Source organism: Momordica charantia (assembly GCF_013281855.1).
Source record: "Momordica charantia cultivar OHB3-1 chromosome 6 unlocalized genomic scaffold, Mcharantia_2.0 BLBB01000006.1, whole genome shotgun sequence".
NCBI lineage: Eukaryota > Viridiplantae > Streptophyta > Magnoliopsida > Cucurbitales > Cucurbitaceae > Momordica > Momordica charantia.
In genome coordinates this window covers 9,203,985-9,221,216 of record NW_028275164.1, presented here as the reverse complement: position 1 = coordinate 9,221,216, position 17,232 = coordinate 9,203,985, and the positions used below count along the sequence as shown (strand labels likewise).

At 34.4% G+C, this 17,232-nt stretch overlaps 1 protein-coding gene and 1 long non-coding RNA gene across 4 annotated transcripts; both read right to left on the bottom strand.

Moving 5' to 3' along the window:
- Positions 1 to 197: 197 nt before the first annotated feature.
- On the bottom strand, positions 198 to 6,562 carry LOC111021641 (NAD(P)-binding Rossmann-fold superfamily protein). Its single transcript, XM_022298664.2, has 9 exons — positions 6,074 to 6,562; positions 5,695 to 5,807; positions 5,420 to 5,473; positions 4,013 to 4,097; positions 3,624 to 3,729; positions 2,816 to 2,902; positions 2,583 to 2,680; positions 1,609 to 1,718; positions 198 to 489 (listed from the first exon to the last, which is right to left on the bottom strand). Exons 1-9 carry the CDS (start codon positions 6,357 to 6,359, stop codon positions 427 to 429), a joined length of 1,002 nt encoding a protein of 333 aa, XP_022154356.1. The 5' UTR covers positions 6,360 to 6,562; the 3' UTR covers positions 198 to 426.
- Positions 6,563 to 10,643: 4,081 nt separating this feature from the next.
- Positions 10,644 to 14,263, bottom strand: LOC111021605 (uncharacterized). Of its 3 annotated transcripts, XR_002602851.2 has the most exons (6): positions 13,782 to 14,263; positions 12,785 to 12,952; positions 12,093 to 12,129; positions 11,788 to 11,854; positions 11,488 to 11,603; positions 10,644 to 10,848 (listed from the first exon to the last, which is right to left on the bottom strand). It is a non-coding gene; the product is annotated as an uncharacterized LOC111021605 (long non-coding RNA). The 3 variants fall into 3 exon arrangements; XR_002602850.2 differs by lacking the exon at positions 12,093 to 12,129 and having other exon boundaries at positions 13,782 to 14,261; XR_002602852.2 differs by lacking the exons at positions 12,093 to 12,129; positions 12,785 to 12,952 and having other exon boundaries at positions 13,782 to 14,260.
- Between the last annotated feature and the right edge of the window lie 2,969 nt (positions 14,264 to 17,232).

The window sequence follows — 17,232 nt, the reverse complement described above, 5'->3', positions numbered from 1 at the left end:
AAATAGTTATCAAATGGATTTGATCAATATTTTCGTAGGGCACTCAAAATAATTATAGGCTTGATGAGGACTGGCTTTGCCTTTGTTGAATAAAAGCATGAAATTTCAATTACATAATCCAATCCTCCAACCAACATGAACTTAACTCAACAATAATTGACACTCGTCTTTGACCAAAAAAAGGCACGAAAAGGACATGAAATCAAATCCCATGTTGTACTAAAAAAAATAATCGAATCCTCCCCTCTTCCTCATCACAAATTGAGTTTTGTATCATATTATACAGTTTATGAATTATGAACAAAAATCTATTTTGACTTTTGCCATTACATTTAGAAGTGAAAGAGAAGCAAATCTCAAATGAGAAGTGGAGACTGATATATACATTTTACAGTAGAAAGTGAGATGATGATGAAGAAAACACTGTTATGTCTGAGCAGCTTTGAAGAGTTCACTCCATTTTTGAGGATCATTTCCAGGTCCTTCCCCCTGCATAAATTCCAATAAAAAAAATTAGGATCCTCTATTATCTTTGGGATTAGAGAGAGAGCGCTTATCAAGACTTGACGGTTTGAAAGAAATGTGAAAGAAAATAAAAATGCTACGGCAAACAAAAACTAGCCCCTCAAAATGAGTCCCGACTCACAAACGTACTGGTACTTCAATTCAAAAAAATAAGACCTAACTGATAATTACAAAACAGTTTAGAAATCAATGCTAGTTTCGTTGTCAAAACTGTTTAAGTGACTTGTAAAGTATTAGGACAACCATTCAAGAATTCATGGTTTTTGAAAAAAATAACAATTTTGTTTCTTCTAAAAAATAAGTTGTGCATGAAAAATAAAGTTCAAGATTTTGGTCCTAATTTTGCTTTAGTTCAATTTGGTCCTTCAACTTTTAAAACGTTCATTTCGATTCCTATAATTTCAACTTTGTTCATTTTAATCCTTGTAGTCAAGACATCTGTTTTGATCCTTATACTTTTAAAAAATTGTCATGATCAATTTAGTCCCTCCTTGCAAAATTTTAACACAACTTTCAAACACGGTGAAGTCTTGTAGTATGACTACGTTTTGAAAAATTTAGTGAGTGAAATGTGATTTTTTTTTTGGAATCCGTGTGTCCGAACCAGCTTGCGCGCACCTCAGGTAGGTGGCCACCATGATTTGAACTCATTCCCTCTAAGTCCTTTATTATTTACAAAGGCCGTTATTGACCACTTAAGCCATCCCATGATGGTTTGAGTGAAATGTGATATTAAAATTGTGATCGGAAGAAATGAGATAAAAATAAAAATAAAGGTGCCCAAACCGAACATTTTGAAATTACAGGGACTAAAATGAACAAAAATTGAAAGAACAAAGAACAAAACGGATGTTAAAAAGGTACTGGGATCAAAATGAACCAAGACCAAAATTATGGGTACCAAAATAGTATTTAAACCAAAAAATAATACAGGAAATTAAGAGAAATGACTTTTTTCATAAGAAGTACCCAAACATGTAACTGAATTCTTATCTTAAAAAAACAGAAAACTATTTTAGAAAAAGTTTCTCAAACAGGCCTTCATTCTCAAAGTCATGAACTGCAGCCATCTCAGAAGCTTACCTCAACTGAGTTAATTTCGTAAGCCTGTCCTTCTGTGAAATCAATGTCCAGAGCCTGTATGCAGGCTTCAGCAACCACAATCCTGCTGGCCTCTCCAACAAGTTTGTCACCTGAGATCCACGAGAGGAAAAAAGGGGCATAATTTCAATGCGAATTTGATTATGTTACCTAAGAAGCACGGAACGAGAATACGATGATGGGTATATATTATATGGAAGTATGTTAATGGGAAAGTGTTTGAATATGATCCAATGTCTTTAGATGAAAAGAAAATTCAAAGACCAAATATTTGTCTTAGTTATACACTTGAAAGAAAAGGCTCGAGCCTCTCCATTCAAAATATATCTGGTCAGATCTGCCTATTCCTTTTGTAATTTGATACCATCAATGAAAATTTTTCTTATTAAAAAAAAAATCTGCCTATTCCTATCTGCTCAAATTGTGACTTATCCAAAGTTATAAAAGAGCTAACCGATAGTTTAAGTGCCAAACAAGTCTTATCATATTGATATGACAGAATATCATATCTAAAGTATCAATGCTTCATTAACAGAAACAGAGAAAGAGAAAAAAAAAACATGATTAAGATATAAGCACCCAGCCCCAAACTGCACCCCACTGAATGCTTTATTCCTTCGTAAAAATATTTTTTACTCATTCAGTTCATGATAAGAAGATATTACCTTTTTATGTTCCTCGTTAACCATCACAGTGACTAATTTAGTTCTCTGATAATTTTACAGAGCATCTGGCTACTTGGTTCAAAACTTTTTTAATGATTTTGTTTTACAATATTTTCTCTTCTTTGCAAGCTATTAAAATCAGCAAAAAGTAGTGAAATGAGGCCATAGGATCTATAATTGGTAAATATAATTATGGATAACGAAACTACACCAGAGGAAGGACAATGGGTTCTTCATACCATTCTTGATTCTATAGAGAAGCAATGCAACATGTCATTTTTATATTTGTACCTTGACCAAGGATGACACCACGTCGTTGTCCTGCTGTAGCTTTGAGCAAAGTATTGAGATCATACGAGGTGTATGGTCCATCAGTCAACCTACCAGCTCTGGAACACACATATTTATACATGAAGGAGCAAGAGAGTCAGCTCAATATTGAAAAATTGTATTAAAATGTCTAGCAACAAAACACAAATCCATTAGCTTAAGTAGAATGAAAAGTTCATGCGAACTACGCAGACCTGATTATCGTAAATGGAAGACCTGAGTCACGAAGAAAATCCTCCCCTTGCTTTTTGTATTTGAGAACACCAAAAAGATTCATAATGCTACCAAAATTATGAAGGCAAAAAAAGGACCAATTAGTGGATTGAAGCATAGTTTATACACTTTATTTTAACCTTAAAATTCTGTGTCTATCTTAATTGAGGGACTCCTCTTTAAAAAACCAACGGTGATAGAGACTCCTCTTTAAAAAACCAGCAGTGATGGAGACTCCTCTACTTTCTACAAAAAATTTCAAGTTTTAAACACATAATTGCAATAAATGGTAACTCTGTGACATAATGCTACGCCTTCTGCTAAGCAATATAAATAATTAAGTAATTTAACAAGCAGAAGTTTGTGCGTCGCAATTATCAGTCTCACTGAACTTTTGCTATTAAGATCACTGGATCAGGATGCATTGTACTATATAATATGTTCAGTACTGAGAGCAATGAGATGATAGATATTGTAAACATAAAAACAATTTAAAACAGCAGCTATATGTATGATTGAACATTCTAAAGGAACAAACATCAATATGATAAACGAGAACACATTGTAAGAGTTTATGGTTACATAAGTTATTGTAACCTAAAATTTATCCCTCCAAATAAGTAATGCAGATTGTGCTTCAAAGAAGAAATCAGCTTAAGCAAAATCCACACTAGTCATTACTATTTTCAAGAGGAATCATTATTCACAATAAAATTATTTGACAACTTATAACAGGTTTCTTCAATTCCTTCCCACAAAACACTGCTTTGTAGAAATAAATTGACCTACCTCCATGGCAACTCATTGAATTTGGTTACACCTATTGATGAAACAAGAACTACTCTCTTTACTGATCGAGGAAGTGCTGATATAAGGTTTCTCACACCCTCCCAATCTACAATTACAAGGGCATAGTCAGAAAGTGCTGACTGCTGAGAAGCATAGGCATGATTGATGTGAGAAGTGTGCTTAAGCATATCTGTTCATGTGCAACTATCTTCTGGAAAAATAGAACTAACAATGCGGTATGATGTTACTTTGATTTCAACAATGTTGTGGAAAAAGAAGTAGAGATTTACTTAAGATCTGTAGTTTTAGGTTTTTAGCCAAACCACAACTCCACATAACATTAAAATGTAACATCTGAAATCTGATACTAACAGTTAGCATAATCTAACCTACTCTTTCAGGAGTGTTATCCCCATCCCATCGCCTGGAAGGAAAGGCTGTTGTTCCTGTGCAACAAATCACATGTGTGACACCCTGCAGATGATTATCAAATAAAATAAAACAGAGATTTAAATTTTTAAACAATTTATACTACCAAAAAGTTCGGCTTTAATTTGTTTTTAATATGAAACAACAATCACACCAATTAATAGACAGTTACTTCTACAAAAAATAAATTATTATTATAAAAAATCAAAACTAAAAACTAAAAACCAAAACAAAACCATTACAACCCAAAAAGAGGACTACTTATTTTATTCCAATCTAACTCAAGAAGGAAACTGATAAAAATTTATAAATTTGCAAGTTACGAAGTTAAATAGCAAAAGTAAAACTCTGAACTCCCTCATGATAGGTGGAAAGATGCATGTCCTAGATTATTTATAGTCTGATCAAAAAGCCCATGGAAGAACTTTTATAGTGAGTAAAAACTAAAGTTCATGGTGATATTAGAGGAAGCGAACTGATAAGCCTGGGATCATAGCCCAACATTGACCTTGTTGGGGGTGTAAGAACAACGCCTATTATTTAAGATTACAGCCTTCGATGAGATTTATGTTGTGATATTGGAAGCCACCATATGAATTTTCTTCTACTGTTTTTCATTGTAGTGATTTTTCTCTTCAACTCCTGAATTTTTTTTATTTTTTATTTTTTGGCAAGGATATTTCATCTAGAACTTGTGAGTTATCAAGATTTCTTTTCTTTAATTTTACATTCCTCCTTTATCTCACATTTCATAACAACTGGTAATAATAAAGAAGCCAAAAGGTAAATCCATCTCAAAGACTGAAAAACTCAATTGAGGCTTGAAAAGTTCTCCCATTTCTCTCCTTTCAAGTCCTGCACATAAAGAAACTATTAGTTGAGCTAACCCAACCCACCACCACACCATTGCCAAACTCCAATGTCAACTGTCACCTCGCTTCTCCCACTCGCCTATACTCTCTCCTGAGGATATCTCCTCTACATGAGTAAAGAGGCAATCTTCCCTCCCTTAACGACCTCTCTCTCTACCTCTTTTATTTCTCTTAGACAAGAGGAATGAGCTACTTTTCACTATGCATGAGGAAGAATGATTCATCCTACGCCAAAAGATGCTTCCTCATGAGAGGAGCCGAGGGAGAAGTGAACTAAAAGTAAACTTTCATGCAAGGTTAGTACAGTAATATAAAAGGATCCCGAGTGAATAAAAACTGATAATTTTATGTGGTGCAGACCTGTGCCAAAGCATTGGGGTGCCCAACAATAATCAAATGAATTCAGAAGTTTCCTTCAATTAAAGCATTAGCAGAGAATTTGAAACAAAATATAACTGTGATAAACTGATAATGCATCTAATCTAGATCACAGACCTCAAATATAGATGGATCAAGATCTTCTGGGTTCCTTGTATCCCCTTTGCGTACCTGTCAAAGTTAAAACTCTCTGTAACGACAAAGTATACCTGAGAATATGGTGATTGACATTGAAGCCAATCGACCAAGCACAACAATCCGTTCTCTTGTTTAGCAACAAGGACCTAAAAGCACCTATTCCTCTCCATATGCTACACACAACCGAATGAAATAGACCATGAAACCGTAAGCTTCATGCCACGACCTTGCATAACTAAGACAGACCATGGTACCTGTAACAAATCTTCATCTTGTTCACCAAACAATGTATTTGCTTTCTCCGGGTCTCGCAGTAACAGCCGTAATTTGACATTTCGGTCAAGCAAAGATGCTGCCACCAACTGTCCTATAAAAGAAAGTGAAAACATCAAACCGAGAAAACAAATCACCGAGTGGACAGAAGAATTCCTCCACCTCGCAATCCCAACATGAAATAAATCGTTAAATTGAGAGCTCTGAACTTCACAAGAATTACAGCAGTACCGTTTCCTTGAAGAACTAACAAGAACTGCAATCAATAGCTCAAAATACACTCAATTTCAAGGGAGATTCACGATGAGATTCACATAGATTGTACGGAAAGATGCAAAGGAAAATATAGATAGAACCTACCGACACCGCCGGAGCCGCCGACGACGAGGACGAGTTTGGAAGATGCAAGGGGACTAGATTTCGACTCGCGGATCGAATCTGAACTTGGAGACTGAACAACTTGCTGATTGATTGCACGAATAGGTGGTGAGCGTCCTCTGCAGCCTTTGCGGAACTGATTCTCGGAAGATGAACACGGCGGCGGAAGGCCAACGAGAGGTGGCTTTTGAGTACGAAACGGTTTCTGGAAATTAAGCGGTGGAAGAGGAAACTCGGGAATGAATGAGAAGGAGAGCTTGGTAGCCATAGATGAAATGCGATGAGAGACCAGAACAGAAACTGCAAGGGAAATAGTGATGAAGAAACTGATTACAGAAAATGATTTGCAATGTCTGAAACCTTTATTCTACAGAAATTGCATGGATGATTTGTGTTCTGAAATTGATTGCAATTGCAAGTGAACTAGATAAATACAAACAAAAAAGACCTTCACATTGTAACAATAAGTTCTAAAAAAATAAATTTGAGCATAGTTTAACAGACGAGACGTAAATAATTGTAAAGGGTTAAAACGATCTCATTTAAGAGTATATAGGAAGAAGTTGTGCCATGAAAGGTTGAATCTTGTGATTAGTTGGACCGGTTAAGTGGGACAAAGTTATATGACTACATTGCGATCTAGGGAAATCTCGAAAGTGGAATGTTCGAGTAATGGCATGTTTAATCTAAACTTAATTAGATACATTAAGGTATGTTCATGCCTACGAAATGTGAAGGTTAAAAAACGTGATTGGTACTTAATTATAACATCATCTAGTCATATTAAATATCTATTCTACCCCTTTAAACTTATATTTGAATTTTTAACTAAATTAAAAAAAGTAAAACTAAATTAAATTTTTGAAAAAATAAAATTTTAAACTATTTTTTAATTTAATTTATAATATAACCTTATTTAATATATATATTTTTTCCTTTGTTAGAGGGGAAAAAACGTATAGCCACAGAGAGGTATTGGAAAATGGGTGATTTGTGGTTTAATTTGAAGTAACTTTCGGTGGCTACAATGATTCCACGTGGCTGGTTAGAATAAATTTTTTAATTTTTTTTCCACAAATTTGACCTAGATTTTGAAAACAAACAATTCGTGGGGTGTACCATAATTGAATGGAATATTATAATTGAGTAAAATAACAGTTGATCAGAATATTATTAAAAAAAAATAACTGAACAGTATTGTTATATACATTACATTTAGTAAATGAATTCAATTCAACTCCGGCAGTCGTAGTTTTATTGTGAAACAATTGCCACGGAGAATCACAAAAGATTTTGGAGAATCAGTTTTGGTTTGGCAACGAAGATCTTTTCGCTTTTTCAACGGCAACCGGAGTTCCTCGTGCTCCTGCAAATCGACGGCGGTTTGGCTCTGTTCATGTTCATCACATTCACGGCACCGTTTCTCCCGGCGGAGGCCGGTGGTTTCCGTAATCGGAGATAAATTCTGGCCACATTGATGAACATTGTAATGTTCATAAGGAAGAAGGAGCGCCGGAGAATGCATTTTGAAAATTGATCGTATTCAGTACTCACTATTCAATGTCTTGTTTTTGCTCTGTGAATCGGAGCACTGAAGTTATAATAGGGGGAGAAAACGAAAGCGATGAGGAATTGGAATTCGATTATTAGAAGGTTTACGGATTTATCTTTTTTATTTATTTCTTTTTTTAGTTCTAAGGGATTTCGGATTCGCTTATAAATTATAGGGATGGGCGGTAAATGGATTTTTTTTTAAATAATGTTTTTAATTAAACTTATTTTTAAAATAATGCTAATTTATTAGAAAAAATGGAAAATATATAATTTTAGAAACTTATTCCAAAAATATTGTTGTTGTAAAAAATACAATATTTTTGGAATAAGTTTCCAAAATTGCGTTTTTTCCATTTTTTCTAATAAATCTGCATCATTTTAAAAATAAGTTTAATTAAAAACAATATTAAAAAAAATCCAGCGGTAAATTGCTCGTTTATTACGTCATATATACATAATATTTTTATATATATATATATATATATATAAATTATCAATTTATCACTTCTCCACTTGTGTACTTTTTTACTTTTGTTTCTTTTTATACTTTCGACTTTTATACTTAAATGTCTCTTTTGTATTCGTACTTTTTTTAAATTACTATTTTTGTTTCTTAATTTTCATTTTTTATTTCATTTCTTTTTATTTTAAAAAAATGTTTCAAGAAGTCCGGTAAATAATAAGAGTCGTAGCTTCAGAACTACTATTTTGGTCAAAATATGACTTAGGTTATTTTTGTATTTATTTTAGAATATAATATTACAAATATGAGGTCAGAATTTAAACTTTTGATTAGTGGGAGAGGTTAGAAATGTTGAAACTCATTTCTTACCTAAAAAGAGTGAATGAATTCATTGGAGGAGTCTCGCTCGCTTCAAATATCCTTACCATTTTTTGCAAACGTTTTTATCATAATGAACATGCATACATCTGTAGTCAACCAAACTAACGAGAAAGTTTTCACATATTTTACATGATCGAGACGAAGCAACAAAAAGTTATTTATTTATATTTTACTCTCCAAGCTAACTATCATATTCAGACATGTGGATTTTTGTTTTAAACTTATGTTTCTTTAGTCTAACTTTGATTTAGTCTTATACTTTAAAATTAGTTACACTTTAGTCTCTGTCGTTAAATATTAGGTTGAGATGAATGGACTAGTTCAACTTCAATTCGGTTTGGTTCAAATACAATTTCAAAATTCTAAGGTTTTGTTTTCTTCTTCATCGCGAAATGTTCGGCGACGTCGCCGCCGTCCCAACCAAGACCACACGTGTTCCTCTTTGAAAAAGTTTAGTTCTTCTTTTTTTAAGCCTAAACCATTCTAAATTTAAACATGCCATATGACCCTTTAATTATTAAACATGAATTTATATACTTAAATCTCAACGTATATTTAACGGCAGGAACTAAATAATCATGAAACAATTTAAAATGTAGAGACTAAATTGTAACAGGTACTAAATCATTATTTTTTAACCTTTATTATATTTTAGTCTTCACTACGATTCTTAATTATATAAAAGTATAAACATTACTTAACTTTACAAATAATGAATTATAATATAATTAAGCTACCATTAAAATTTCATTTATTAATTTAAACAAACTTCTATAAGTTTCCATGATTTCCACCGTTTTCTTGAAATTTCTGTCAATATCAAAATGTATTCCATAAAATTGCAACATGTCATTTCTTCAGTATATCAACATTTTAAACCTTGATTTACTATTTCTCTAACTTCTCTCTCTCTGTTTTTTTTTTTTTTTAAGATCTCAAGCTGCAATTCTACTACTTCTATGACTTCTCTTGATCTTTTTCTTAAATCTCATTTTGGGGAAAAGAAATTTGCTCGAATTTCTTTCATTGTCGTTGAACTGTGAATTGAACTATGATTCCTCCGATTAATCAAATATTTTCTGTAGCAATGCCAATTTGTGACGACATTAATAAGGTGCGTCATTTTAAATCGATTAATAACTGTCAATCTAAGTAGAACTCTATGGATTAAAGTATATATCTTCATTAGATTCAAATTTCCGACTCTTACATATCATTAAACTAAAAAAAAGGATCAATTTCTAGTTTGTAATATTAGATCAAATCACTATAACTTTTGTTGCTGATGCTCTAATTTGTTAGAACTTAAATTCAAGTTATTTAGGTTTTTGTAAAACTTGATAGAATTAATTTAGTAAATTGCTGAGACACAAAAAGAAAGCAGGTAAAATATTAGACTAACAAGGTAGGTGAAAGGATATACATATTAGCAGATAAATGACGATGAAAAATTATAAATGACAGTCTCCCTCTCTTAAAGTCAAAAGTTCAAATCTAATTAATACTTCACATTTCTTGTTTTAAACAATAATACCACACATTAGATATTCACCTTTTTGCCCAAAAGAGAAGATAAAGGTGAAATGAGAGGAAAACAATGTGGTTAGGATTCTGAACACATAAACTCTAATTTACAAAAATGCATTGACAAGTAGGTGTGGCTTACAGGGAATTTGCATAAAATTGACTAAACTGCCACTGAGAATATATATAAAAATTTGCATAGAACTAATCTTAAAAAGATATCTAAATAAATAACACTAGTAGAAATTCGGTTTATTCTTTCATGACGTTTTTGACGCAGTCATGTATACGTCCATCATGAAAGGTATACGTGACGTTTAAAAAACGTCACAAAAATTAGCACACGTGACGGTTAAAGACGGTCATGCAAAAATTAGCGATGAAAGATCATGCGACATCCTTTCGTGATGTTTCACGAAAAAAATATTTCATGACATTCAATAATCGTCTTAGAAACATTTTTGTGACATTTTAAAAACGTCACGAATGGTTTTATTTTGTGACGATAAAAAAAATCACAAAAAATGTATTTGGTTTCGCTTGCAAATGTCGCATAATAGAAATATCATATAATGAAATTTTCAATCGAACACGTAAATATATTAATTTAGATAACAAAGATGAAATATATTAAACATGAACAAGGAAGCTAATATATTAATTTTGAATATATTAGTATTCTCTGACTTGCTAGTACATTATATTAAACATGTCCAAATTCCTACAAACACAAATTACATAATTAAACAAGTCTCACACACCAACCCCAACAAGGAAGCTCATCCATCAATTAGTTGCATTCCTAATTGTCGACTTCTTTGGGTTCGTGAAATACCTAATGAAAAAACAATACTCAGGTTAGATAAATGAATAACGAAAGATAGATAAGGGAAGAAAGTCACTTCTAAAAGAACGTGTCTATCTATTACAAATTACAAAGGATCGTAATCTTTGCAAATAACATTATTAAATAAACGACATACCTACCATTTGTCTACATCTTTAAATTAGATAGCACAAAATATCAATACAATCATAAGGTTTGTAAATGTACAATCATCCTGTAACGAAAGTATCAATATTAAGCATTCATAAAACTCTTATGTACTTACACAATAATATGATACAATAACCAACAAAATGACCAAACCAAGTTCCAAATAGAACAAAAGGAGGTTACAATAATAAAAGAACCGAACACTTCTTCTATATATCCTTCAGCAACATAGCACAAAATATATTTAAACAATATAGCACAAACTAGCTAGTATATATATTAGAAGGAGTGTAAACGTACATTCATCGTCTAATGACAGTATCTATAATCAATATTCAGTCTTCCTTGTAAACTTAGTCAATAATCTAATAAAGGTGCTAAATTAGTTATAGTTACAGCACATAACAAGTTCGATTCAGAAAGATTTAAGATTCAAATGCTATAGTATGAATGATGATGAAAAGCAAGTTAGCTTACCTTTGTTATAATGGAACTTTAATGGAGATGGCCACAACATGCTTAAGCTCACCTGGACGCAGTCCGACAAAAAAAAAATGTCCTTACAACTTCTCGTTCCAGTGCGAAACTTGCTCCTGTCATATAAACCAATAATAAGCAAGTTAGGAGGGGCTTTATCAGGAGAAGGAGCTTTATCAGGAGAAGGGACTTTATCAAAAAATTTGACATAAACAATAACATTCAAACAAAATTTTAAGTAATGCAATATCACATATGCGTTGAGGTACGAACCCAACCAAATTTTAAAAAATGCAGTACCACATAATCGGCACACTCATCCCGTGCCTAGTCACTCGAACTCTCTATAGAGCTTTTTTGAACTGAACTGCAAGAAAAAAAAAGTGATAAATAATATTAGTATTTTAAATATAGAAAGTATTCAACATAATTAGAAAATGTCATAACAAAGATTAAAAGCTTTGCTATTGATATGTCCAAATAAAGAGAGAAAAAAGTATAAGCTTTAGTGGGTGTTGTGCAGTTGGAGTTTGTCGACGAAATTCTCCAAGGGTGTTAGCTAAGAAAAAAATTTATAGGTGCACAAGTTATATAATGATTGGAACCTTCACTGTAATTCTGCTATAAAACTTGATTCCCAACCTAAAACAAAGAAAACAAGCAAATAAAGATATGCATTTGAAATTAGATATTTTCAAAGAACAACGGACAGATAACAACTTAAATACTTTAAATCTCCTTTATTAAGTATAACCAAAATCAGTTCACAAAATAATTTGAAATTCTCTACAACCCACTTAAAATCAACACTCAAGAAAATTAAAAAACACAATAGTTAGCATCACCTTAGTTGTGACAATGGGTAGATACAAAAGAGTAATCCTATGCAAGATACTTTCCAGAGAAAGATAAAAAGAGACCTATAGGAATAAGTGGCTTTCTTCGGCATAGATAATGAAATCTATTGTGCTAGGCACGGATGCCTTTCTTCATCATAGATACAATGAAGCACAAAAACTCCACAGTTTAAAGAATACTTAATTTCTTCTAGCCGTATGTACAAACAACAAGTATGCAATTTCCTACTTTTTCTTATCTATTTGGCCTTTCAGAAAGTGGCTTAGCAAAAAATATTTTCTGCATTTAAGGCTATCATTCGCTTGTTTAGAATCATGTAGAATAAGATAGCAAATTAAACAATGGGATATAACTTACTATTTGCAGAGTGGATAACGAAGCAAATGCAGTGGAAAAATTATTAAAGAATCCAATTGAAAGAAAATAGAAGAAGATGTACCCATCTAAGAAGAACAAATTCCCAAGGGCAGGGAATTATCCGTCAAATTGGAAAAGTTAGCACCGGAATCATCATAGAGTAAGCCTTTTGTATCCTACTTTAGTTTGCCCATAGTCGAATTCCAATGTAGAAGAACAAGCAACAAGAACGAAATAGGAGATCGATGACCTATACTCATAATCAATTTAGAAGAGAAATAAAATTCTTTCCAAAAGGTATCACATGCTAAAATCCTTAATGAGAGGCTATATTTGGTTATTTAAAAAATGCAACCGACACAAACAATGACATTCACGGTCAGGCATCCACTTCCATTTATCACAAAAGGCAACAAATATATCAATAATGACAGTAATGCATCAATCTCTGCGTACCAAGCTCATTAGAAGGAGGAAAGATAACTCAGACAAAAACTTGTGATTGAATAGTAAAAGTAATATATACTCTAGAGCATTTAGAATAAGGAAAATTAAAAGCACCAAGCAACTCTTGCACTAGAAGTGCAAGATCAGCCCAGAACAATAAATAAACATTGAGAATTTTGGTTCATGGATATGCATAAAGCCTAACCATTTACATTATAATAACCACACTACAGCATAAAAATTAGATTAAGTGTCTTTTTCTTTCACTATTCATTATGTTCTTGATGAAAACCAAAAACTCAATTCTATAAGCGCCATTTTTCTTAGAAATTGTAACCAGATCAGAGAAAATCAACTTCATAAAATAAATTGCAATGAAAATAGAAGATTCAAAGTGAGGAGTGAGTTGCATTTATGTATTCAAGCAAGTCGAACAAATAAAACAAAAAGAATTAATTAAAATCAATTGGTTGCAGAGTTGTACAAGCAGAAGTGGGTTTTGGAGAACATAAAATCGCAGGAGATCGAAAAAGAGAAAAAGAGGGAGGGAGATTTTGTCGAGGGCTTTGGTTTGATTTGTTTTTAAGGAAGAACGAAAAAGAAAAATAGAAGTTGAGAGCGGGGAAACTTACGAAATATTGGACTCCCAGTAGCAGGTCCTTCGGTAAAAACTGACGCCAATGAGATTGGGTCTACAGTGGCTCTTCTAATAGGGTGAAAAAATGGCTAAATGAGTGGAGGCAAAGACAAGTAAAGGCTAAAACGATAAGCGCGATAAAACGAACTGAGCAGCAAAGCCGAGCGGCACAAATGGAGAGGCTGAAGCGAAACTGTTCGGTTGTGCCCGCAACTCAATGGAGAACAGGTCGTCGTCGCAGAAAACGAACACCGCACACTGGAAATCGAAGGAAACGCCCTAGTTCTCAGGTTGCACTGCCGTCGACCGCCACTGGAATGATACGCCGCCTCTAATCGCGCCGCTCGTGTTTTCGTGTCCTGCCACTGGAGGTCTGAGACTGCTGAAGAGTGGGTGAGGTTGGACGGAAAAATGGGAGGGAGAGGAGAAGTTACGAAGAAGAGAAGATGGTGGAAATTTGAATTTGTGACCCCTTCAGTAACTGAATAAATGAACCAATTTTCAAAAAACCTAATTTGTGACCCCTCCATCCCTTATTTATGATCCCTTAAATATTTTATTCACGGGAAAAGATCAATTTACCCTCCTTGTTAATAAATAAATGTGCATTTATGATTTCCACCTAACCATTTCACCAAACTGTAAACTCATATTTTACATATGTTTGAACTTGTTAATATTTTAGATTATGAAAAACTCACAGATCAAGTTTTCAAAATCCGCTCAAAGCATCAACGTGTTTGATTTTTCTTTGTCCCCACACTATCCAAAATCATTGTCCCCACAATTTCACTTCTGAAAGCTAGGTATGTTACCTTTACACAAACTTTTGTACTCTACAATTGTTGAACTTTATTGAAATATTTTCCCATTAATGGGTTCAACTACTAGATTTGGTTGTTGACAAGGAAAAAAATCAGATTGTTGTAATTACTTCAATCCCGGATCTATACCTGGTCCGGGATTGAATGTAAACAATCCCGGTGCATCACGTATCGGGACTGTCTCGGATATATCTCGGACCTGTCTTGGTTCGAGACATGTCCTGGACTAATCTCGAAGCATATTTAGTCCGGGACATGTCTTGGACCAGTCTTGCTTCGAGATTTGTCCGGGACATGTCTCGGACCAAGACTGGTCCAAGATTTATCCGACACATTTATTTTTTTTATTTTCTTAATTTTTAATATTTTATTTTTAAATGATCGATTTTCCTATCTCACTTAATTTTATTTATTTGCAAGATGCCTCGTGTTTTCATAACATTCAGTGGAGAATGGAATGATAGTGAAAAAGATTATGTCGGCGGTCGTACGAGGGGATTGACATTGGATAGTACAATCACATACAGAGAATTTCTAGGTCACGTGTATAGATTGAGTAACATTAATCCCCTACAGTTTGATATTATAATTAGACGCGTGTATCATTTTAAAACCAAAATTTGTGTGATGGAAATAACTGATGACGATGACTTGCGTTTTTTTTTACTGGTGAGGATGTATCTGAATTGCCTATATATATATCTAATGTGCCAAAGCAGGTACATGAGAATGAAACGTACATGCCTTCTTTCCCATATTATGTAGGCCAAAACGTGTCCTCGATTCCTATGTCCGCAGCTTGTATTCCCCCATTCCAGAAACCCACATATCCTATACCCTCATTTCCTTCCTCATCATCGAACCCCTCTTCTTCCCGACAGCCACACACGTCCTACGGGCATATAGGTCATGATGTAGAGGGTTTAACACCATTGGCGTCAGATGTTGTTCCATGTAATCTGGGAGATGACAGGGTGTGTGATTGGGATGTGCCGGGAGTATGGAATGATAACGAAGCTGAAAGTGGTGAATCATATGACCCGTTGGCAGAGTCTGAAGAAGGACACTCTCAAGCAAAATATGGGAACGAAGAGCATGACGATGCGCTTGATGATGAGCTTGAGCCTGATGTGGAACATGTGCACACTGAGATTCGCAGGGATGAAGAAACAGTCCTGCCACCGGGATGTAATGGTCTCACCGGACACCCTAATGATGAGAAATTGCAACTCATAGTACAGTCTTCTGGGACAAATGATGTTAATGAGGGCGATGTATTTGATAATAAGGAGTTGAGTTTGAAAATGCATTTAGTTGCAATGCGGAAGAATTTTCAATTTAAAGTAATAAAGTTGACGCCGGAGCTATATATGCTGCGGTACGTTCATGCTGATTGCATGTGGAGACTTCGAGCTACCAAGCTAAAGGAATGCACTTTGTTCAAGATAAAAAAATATTGTGCTGCCCATACGTGCTATGGTGGGGCTTTGAAACATGATCATAGGCAAGCCAAAAGTTGGGTGGTAGGACATCTTGTGTAGGAGAAGTTCACAGACGTCTCCTATACGTATAGACCGAAGGACATTATACAAGACATGAGGAAGGAGTATGGTATCAATTTAAGTTATGATAGAGCATGACGTTCTAGTGAAGAAGCACTCCGACTTATTAGAGGTGATCCATCATCGTCATATGGTCTACTTCCAGCTTATGGTGAAGCTTTGAAAATCATGAACCCAGGTACTATTTTCGAATTAGAACTAGAAGGTGGCAAATATTTCAAATATGTATTTATGACATTGGGTCAATCGATTTGAGATTTTCTGGGTTGTATTAGACCAGTGTTGGTTGTTGATGGGGCCCACCTAAAGGGGAAGTTCAGAGGGGTATTGTTATCAGCTTCTGGTATCGATGCGAATAACCAGATTTACTCGGTAGCATTTGCGATTGTCGATGGTGAGACGGTAGCATTCTGGCTTTGAGTTGTCCCATTCTGCCTTTCATCTCGGACTTGTCCCGGTCCGGTTCGGTCCGGGATGAAGTTCGATCCCGGAACCGTCCCGGTCCTGTTCGGGTCAGAGATGAGAGGCAGATTCAATCTTGGATTCAATCTGCATCTCATCTCGATCCGAACAGGACCGGGACGTGTCCGGGATCGACCTTCATCCCGGACCGAATCGGACCGGGACAAGTCCGAGATGAAAGGCAATCCCGGACCCTCGAAGGCTTCAATCTTGGATGCAATCAGTATTCAATCCCGGACCTCAGTGGTCCGGGATTGAATACGAGATAGAATCCGAGATTGAAGCAATCTCTGGATTTTTTATTCTCCTACAATCACAACGTCAAACTAAACCTAAATCTATAAGGCCACTTCAGATAGCGCCGGTCATGCTAATACAACAAAGAATAGCAACTTTCGTTACATTGTAAAAGATAGAAACTAACCTTGCAGCCTCCGAGATGAATCTGACGCTTACAGATGAGTGCGAAAGAATGATCTTCAGAAAAAATAGATGAGTGCGAAATGGATTCTTCGAGACGGAGATTCTCCGAGATGGGGGTTTAGGGTTTTACTTGGGATAGGAATGCCACGAAACATCCGAGATTGAGGTATGGTTA